The sequence below is a fragment of the Octopus bimaculoides genome, chromosome 1 (genome assembly GCF_001194135.2).
Source record: "Octopus bimaculoides isolate UCB-OBI-ISO-001 chromosome 1, ASM119413v2, whole genome shotgun sequence".
NCBI classification, from domain to species: domain Eukaryota; kingdom Metazoa; phylum Mollusca; class Cephalopoda; order Octopoda; family Octopodidae; genus Octopus; species Octopus bimaculoides.
The window spans coordinates 97,974,653-97,983,479 of record NC_068981.1 but is presented as its reverse complement, the minus strand read 5'-3'; the positions used below and the strand labels follow the sequence as shown (position 1 = coordinate 97,983,479).

Here is an 8,827-nt window from a genome sequence, read left to right as displayed (position 1 = left end):
TCTCTCTCTCTCTCTCTCTCTCTCTCTCTCTCTCTCTCTCTCTCTCTCTCTCTCTCTCTTATATTGCAGGACAATTGTTAAAAAACCTATGAAACACCATCAGGCATTGTGGATAGGGGGGGTTAGATTTGATAAATAAATTTGATAAACTAAATTCACTAAAACTGTCAAACAGATGAACATTAATAAAAACCCTTGTAAAATGCTGAACTAAATTTATCATACTCAACCTTAAACTAATAATATACTACAAAAACACCAAATCCCAAAATTCCTTATTAGTAATACAATACAAAACATTTGAGCCCAGGAAAATAATTGTGGGTGACCAACATGATATGTAAGTTTGTCTATAAAACTCTGTGTTGCAAACGTCAAGATACTAGCTGTTACAGTAGATAGACTATTCTTCTACTTGTTTCAGTCATTTTACTGCAGCCATGTTGGAACACTGCCTTGAAAGGTTTTAGTCAAACAAATAGACCTCAGAATCTACTTTCTTAAAAAAAAAAAAGCCGAGTACTTACTCTATCGGCGTCTTTTGCTGAAGCGCTATGTTATTGGGATGTAAATACACCAACACTGGTTGTCAAGTTGTAATAGCTACACACACACACACAATAGGCTTTCTTTCAGTTTCTGTCTACTAAATCCACTCACAAGGCCTTTGTTGGCCTGAAGTTATAGTAGAAGACACTTGCCCAAGGTGCCTCAATGTGGGATTGAACCTGGAAGCATGTGGTTGGGAAGCAAGCTTCTTATCACGCAATATTATACTATACTGCAACTAGTATAATACTCTCATATAGCTCACTTTGCACTTGTAACATGGAGCTGTGACACAATATCATGGCACACATCACAAAATGAAGTTAAGTTAGGAAAATACTAGTGGAGAATATTGACATACTTTATAAAATTCCACACAAAAATAGAAGAGTTATAACAACCATTGTCATACAACAATACAATGAAAAATTAACTCACAAGTGCACATCCGAAAAAGCAAAAAAAAAAAAGAGTAACATGTGACTCCTGACATAAAAAATAAATAAAAACCTAATGGTCAAAATCTGATCACAACAAACAAGTCAACATTTAACTGTTGATTTATGATGCTAATAGTCAACAAACCTTTGGTGGGAAAGTCTACATGAATTCAGTCTGTACATAAGAAACAACATTTATGCCAACTATATTCATTTCATTTTTTGAATGGATGTTTAGAAATGTCAGATATAGATTAAGGAGCATACTCATGGATTTAATGTAACATGTAATAAAGTATGTGTATGTATAACATACCTTGTGGACCTTCTGAACAGTTCCATCTGTCTCTAATTTGTGTGATGATAAGTCACATAGCTGGATATCTGAAACCCTCTCCTAAACTGTTTTTGCACTTTCACTGCATCTTCAAACTTACTGTAGTGTTATAGGATAAATTTTATTTGTTAAAACTTTAGCCTGGCTATCTTCATTGTTTCTAATGGGTTATATCTAAAAAGAAATGAAAATTGAGACATTAGCTGTTAAAGTGTGTGTACATTTTGGTGGGGATACTCTATATATATGTATATTTGTATTTATTTATTTATTTATTTATGTATGTATTTGCATATATATATAGATAGATAGTCATTTAGCAATTCATAAGTCAGAAAAAGGATGCACTCCTATATTTGTCAATAGGGCAGGTATACTAATCAAAGCATATAGTATTATACATCAATTACAACAATCTTACTATTTGGTTTCAGAAACCAGTTGGTGCGTGGTTGTGTGTTAAGAATTTTGCTTCCCATCCACATACTTCTGGGTTCAGTCCCACTGCATGACACCTTGAGCAAGTGTCTTCTACTATAGCTTGGACTGACCAAAGCTCTGTGAATGGATTTGGTAGAAGGAAACTGAAAGAAGACTGTTGTATATATATATATATATATATATATATATATATATATATATATATATATACATGTATATACATATATATAAAGGGTAAAGATTCCCTTTGGCCTTGAATGACCATGGGATTGCACTTAGAAAGTTCCCATCTGAAATACAAGTCTGGGCAAGATTGTTTGTGGAAGAATAGCAGTTGCCCATGCATACCAGCCTACCCTCTTTATGCCACTGATGTTATCTAAGGGAAAGGCAAAGGCCAGTACAGCTTGGCATCAGTGATGTTGCAACTCATTTCTACACCTGAATGAATTGGAGCTACATGAAATAAAGTGTCTTGCCCAAGAACACAACACATGGCCCAGTCCGAGAATTGAACTCACTACCTCATGATTGTGAGCCTGACACGCTAACTACTGAGCCCTGCACCTTCACTGTATGTGTGTGTGTGTTTGTTTCCCAGTACTGCTTGTGAACTAGTGTTGGTGTGTTTATATCTCCATAACTTAGCAGTTCAACAAAAAAGACTGATAGAATACATACCAGGCTTAGAAAGAAAATAAGTACTTGGGTTGATTGGTCTAACTAAAATTCCTCAAGGCAGAGCCCCAGCATGGCTAGAGTCTAATGACTGAAACAAGATAAAAGATATATATACGTGTGTGTGTGCTTATCCATCCATCTTGCAGTTGTTAAACTTTTAGTGTTTTGTTTTATCTCTGTTTACTTCTTAATGTCCTGCAAATCTGACACCCCTAATTGTCTTGTAGTGCTGCTGCATCTTAAACCATTATCTCCAAATTGCAGACATTGGCAATTTAATGCTCATTATCTCACTGATTTATTACTCTAAATAATATTCTTCTCACTGATAAAGCTTTGATAATGGTAAGATGATGTTGATCAGGGCCTAACTATAGTTTACTCATCTAGTTTTACTTTTACAGATGACAATATGTTTGTTTGTACGTCAATAGGAAGTTTCAATGACTTGATCATTGCTGAGATTATCTGTCTGTCTATCTGAATCTCTCTCCCTCTCTCACTTAAATCCGTTGACTCGGCATTATTTTAGAATTGCAGTTGTGTTGGCAGAGCTGTTATTGTGGTGGTAACTAATTATAATTGGTCAGTAGACTGGCAGAATCAGTAGAGTATGTGGTAAATTACTTTGTGGCACATAGTTAAAGCCCTTTACATTCTGGGTTCAACTTTACCTTACAATCATCTATTTGGTCAATAAAATTAAAGTAACAAGCTTGCTGTGTGGTTAAGAAGCTACCCTTGCAATCATTTGGTTTCTGGTTCAGTCTCACTGTGTGGAACCTTAAACCTTGGGCAAGCATTTTCTACTATTGCCCCTGGCTGACCAATGTCTTGTGAGTGGATTTTGTAGATACAAACTGTGTGGCAGCCTGTTGTATATACATATGCATGTGTGTGTGTGTATTTGTGTTTGTATCCTCCTTCTAATGTTTGACAACTAGTTTTAGTTTGTTTACCTCCTCATAACTGCAGTTTGGCAAAGAGACCAATAAAATAAGTGATAGGATTAATCTGTTTCAATAAAACTCTTCAAGGAAGTGCCTCAGCATGGCCACAGTCCAACGACTGAAACAAATGAAAGATGAAAGATAACAGTCAAAGCAATGGATTGATTTACCTATGTATACTTCCCTAAATGTATGGTGTTATGTCTCAAGCTACTGCTATCTAGCACCTTTGGATGATCTCTACTCAACACACCTACCACGGACAGACTACCTCTATTTATATGTCTTGGGAGATCCTACTTCTTCGTCTGTGGGTGTCGACACAACAATGGCCTCCATCAATTTTAGAAATCAATAATTTAAGTGTGTAATATTTTTCATGTACTGACACCACCACCAGGACAAAGACAGGTGCGAGCATGGCTGTTGCATCCCAACCACATGGTTCTGCGTTCAGTCCTACTGTGTAGTACTTTAAGCAAGTATCTTCTAATATAGCCTCGTGCTGACCAAAGCCTTATGAGTGGATTTAGTAGATGGAAACTGAAAGAAGCTTGTATATGTGTGTGTGTGTCTGTATTTGTCCCCCACCACTGCTTGACAACTGGTGCTGGTGTGTTTACATTCTCGTAACTTGGCCGTTCAGGAAAAGAGAGTGATACACTAAGTACCAGACTTAACAAAAAAAGACAATAAATTAGGACTGGGATTAATTCATTCAACTAAAAAAATTCTCCAGTATGGCTGCGCTCTTATGATTGAAACAAGTAAAAGAAAAAGATGATAACTGGGGGAAGAAGTATATCATATTTCTTAAACTTGTAGATTTTTGTCTGTCTTGCTTTCTACTCTTCAATTCTAAATGTATTTTCCTATTTTCCTTTCATCAGTTGACAAGAATCTGACTATTATACAATTAATACCAGTTGGTTAAATTAATGAACAATTATACCATGTAACAGAATTTTAAGATTTTTTTTGTTTGTTTTTGGTCAGTAAATGTTTTTTTCCTATTTGCTTCTATCTAGAAATCAAAGGAAATGACTACTATTCCCTTCAAATTTTGCTTTTGTAACCTGGACATCAATGTTTTGAAATTGACTTATTTTCCATTACATTTCAGATAGATTCAGCACTGAGCTGCTGAGCAAATATTCTGCTCAATACCACAGATTTACTTGTCAGTTTCTTGATCTTAACCACTTGAGCATGTCCCTTAGTGGCTGACAATATGTACATCTCTGATCATGAGCAGGAGTAGTGGGGGAGCATCATAGCCATGTGTTGAGAAGGATTCTTTGGGGTTTTAATAAATATAACAAAAGCAAAGTTTGAAGGAAATATTAGCCATTTTCCATACTTTCTAGGGGTAAACAAATAGGAAATAACAGTTGCTACTCAAGGACCAAAAGCATATTACTCAGTGTAACTCTATAAAATGTTTCACTTCAGCCAAGTGTGATAACATCTGAATATTGTTTCTGTTACTTTTCAGAATTTCATTTGGAATCTGTGGCCGGTTTACTGCAGCAGAGATAATGTCATTCTGCCTATCATTTTTCATTGTGTGTATATGGGTATTAACAGGGCATTGGCTTCTCATGGATGGTAAGACATTTCTCAGGCTTTTCTCTCTTCCTCTCCATTCTTCTTTTGACTCTTTGTGTTTGTATTCATTATTACACACATGCTCATTTGGACCTGCAGTTTTCCAAATCCAATTACCTACTGGAACGGTGAAGATTGGTAAGACATTCCAAAGATTTTCCATTTGATTTTCCTGAAATGAACATATAAACACAGTTACATTTGCATATGACATACACATACATGTATACATAATATGGAAACATACCCTAAAGAGACTTGTACACTTATTATATTCATTATATGAATGCAAGTTTATACATGCATGTACCCCCATATATATATTTATATACACACACACACACACACACTAATTTACTCACACGTTCATAAATCTCTGGAAGTATTTTGACTGAACAAAAAAAGAAAAACAGCCTTGTCACTTTGTGACAGACTCGAATTCTTTGAAAAATAATGTTTTGGATTCTCTGCCTGTTTCAGTGACTTTCTCTGCCCCTCATGCATTATGCCTGCTGCTTCCCTCTCCACCCCACCATATCATATCCTTCTTGTCCTACCCCCATCAGTGACTGTATTATCTGTACTACTTCTGCTGCTCGCTGCCCCCATACTTTTGCATCTTCCTATCTTCCACAGCTCATGGTAAAATCAAAACTTGGCAAGTGGTTGGCTCCAATGGCATCTTCTAGTCATTTTCTCAGATTTTTCACAAGAACGTCTCTGTTTAAGTTTCCTGCTACAAGGTCCCTTTCCTTTGGTGATTTCATTTTTACCAACTGTCAGTCATCAGCACACTGATATAGCTAATTTTCACATGCATTGTCTAAATTATCTGTGGAAACTGAAGAGACAGCAGATCAGTTATTGAAACTGTTATAAATTACAGATTGATGGACATGAAACAGTGATTTCAATGGATCTGCCACTAAGGTAGCTCCAAAGTAGCAGTTGCTTATATATCCACTGGGATTTCGGATTCTTGTACTATTCATTGTGCCCAACTCTCATCATCATCATCATCAGCATCATCATTTAATACCTGCTTTCCCTGGTGACATGAGTTGGATGGTTTGACATGGAGTTGTCTAACAGGGAACTGCCCAGGCTCCAACTGTCTGTTGTGGCATGGTTTCTATGGTTAGATGCCCTTCCTAATGCCAACCACTTAACAAAGTGTGGTGGATGCTTTTTATGTGCCACCAGCATGGGTATGTTTACGCAACACCAGCATTGGCACTTTTTAAGTGGCACTGGCACCTGAAAGGACAAGCCTGTATGTGTAGAAGACAGCAATTTTACTTAGTTTGACATGTCTTATCAAGTACAGCAAATCACCACATCTCCCAGTTTCTTGTCATCAAACGTTTATACACACATCATTATTATCACCATTTCACACCTGTCTTCCATGTTGGCATATATTGGATAAGGTCATGACAGATACAATTAGTTCTTACTAGGAGTTACTTCTTTCCTAGATAGATTGGAGGCCCACAGTTCACACATATGTTTAAACTTTAGCTTGGTTTCTACAACTGGATGCTCTTCCTATTACTAATCACTTCACGCACACACAACATTTACACACATACACACGTTAATATATTTTTTTGTCTATTTGTTTCAGCTCTTGGAATGGGTTTGTGTGTGGCTTTTATAGCTTTGGTTCGTCTTCCCAGTCTTAAGGTCTCTACACTTCTCCTTGTCGGACTTTTAATTTATGATGTATTTTGGGTATGTATTATTCTTGTTATTTTCTGCTCATTTCAAATGTTTGCATAAATGTATGAAGCATTAGTGATCCACACCTGGGTTATACCTTTTTGCTAGATATTGAACAGAAATCTACTGAGAAAGGTTACCTCTGTATACCTAAGGTGTATAACTTTTATTATTATTATTTTTTGTTCCACACAGAACCATAGTTTTCTTTTTTTTCAAAATGCTGCAGGTAGTACCACGTCTACATTATTACTGGTAGTGCTTCTACATATAGTGACCTGACTTATAAATCCTTCAAATGGACTTATTATTATTATTTGTTCCACACAGAACCACAGTTTTTTTCTTCAAAATCTTTTTCCAATAGAATTTATATATTATTCACTGTGTGTATACTACTTTCCACTCTGTGTAGTTCTGTGTTAGCATTTTTTTTCTTCAGAATCTTTTTTTCTTATATATTTTTCACTGTGTGTATTTTACTTTTCACCGTGTGTAGTTCAACTCTATGTTCGTGTTCTTTCATAACACTACTACGAGCATTCATAACCTCATTACCACTGTTATAATGACACCATTATACAGTGGGAGGTATTATGGTCGCCACTGTTATGTCCCACATTACGACCACGTATTTCGTTGTCTGTGGGACTGGCCCGAACAGCTTGCCTCGCTGACTGACCTTACTGACTGTGTCAGTTCACGATTCATTAGTAGTGGACCAGCCTACTTCTTACCTGGAGGCATCCATCACAACAGATATATCATAAACATTAGTTTTCATTCCCATTTACAACTATGCAAGTAATCTTCCTGTTTCTAGGAATCAAACAAAAAGCAACATATGTGTCACTCAATGGTAAAATACGGCAACATACTTTATTTTGATGTCATCTGTTTCTGAATTCACATCTCACAATACCTTTTATAACCTCTGAAGTTAATGTTGCTTTAAACCCTACCCACTTCCTTTGATTTTTGTTGATTATAGTGACCTATAATCAACAACAGTCTAGCTGTCATCAGTCCATTTTTGTACAAGACAGTAGAGATATGATGTGAGGGCGGGTTGACTGTTATTTCTTGCACATCATAGAGGCTCCTTCATTGATTCATCACCTTACACAGAGAGCATTATTTAATCTAGTTAGTTGGCATATCTCTTACAAGACCAGGTCACACTGTTTGGTTTCTTTTAAAACTTTTGTCTGGTTGAAATTGTTTACACTTGTAACAACTGTCATCACCATCTTTGCAAAACAGGAGTGTGTATATGTGTGTGCATGCGCATGCACATGCATATCAATTTCCATCTCTGCCCTTAATAGGTACACAAAACCAGAGTGTATAAATAAGCGTTGATACAAAACCCCATCCCCCTTGTATTCAGTGGATTTATTTTTATAGTTCAGTGATTTATTTTGATAGTTGGTTAATTTATTCATTAAAGCAAATGGTTTAATGAGCACAAATGCTTGGGGGTGGGGGATAGAGGGTGGAAAATAACAGCTAGCAAGTAAAATATGTGATTTGTTGAAAAGTGATTTTTATCTTGTAGTTAACTCTGATATGGTTCACTTTTCTACTTATGTTTCAGGTGTTTTTCTCATCGTATATATTTAGTACCAATGTGATGGTCAAAGTTGCAACGAGACCAGCCGAGAATCCTGTAAGTATTTCTTATTCTTTTATTTGTTTCAGTCATTTGACTGTGGCCATGCTGGAGCACCTCCTTTTAGTCAAAGAAATCGACCCCAGCACTTTATTGGAGCTTCACACACATGTACACACATGCGCGCGCATGCAATGGATAGTAAAATGGTTTACACCTGGTAGCTTATGGTAAAGTACGGTCACTTTCACAGTGATCATTATGTATATGACAAATGGAAGACGGAATATACGAGAATTTATCATTAATCACAACAATTGTTTCAACACATCTAGCATCGATTCCTCATGGGTGTGACGCTCAACAACTGGTTCAGGAGCATCTGGCGGTGCAGATGTATCTCGTCAGGTGATAAATAAATATAAATCATTAAAATGACTGTTCCGCAATGTAACTTCCCGTTTTGTAGAAAGAAAAGCAGCCAGAT

General features: G+C 36.3%; 1 protein-coding gene across 1 annotated transcript in view; it reads left to right on the top strand.

Moving 5' to 3' along the window:
• Positions 1 to 8,827, top strand: part of LOC106882607 (signal peptide peptidase-like 3) — a 344,505-nt gene that overhangs the window by 309,973 nt on the left and 25,705 nt on the right. The window contains exons 10-12 of the mRNA XM_052966894.1: positions 4,894 to 5,006; positions 6,634 to 6,740; positions 8,326 to 8,397. Coding sequence (XP_052822854.1) covers positions 4,894 to 5,006; positions 6,634 to 6,740; positions 8,326 to 8,397 — 292 coding nt within the window. The remainder of the gene's footprint in view (positions 1 to 4,893; positions 5,007 to 6,633; positions 6,741 to 8,325; positions 8,398 to 8,827) is intronic.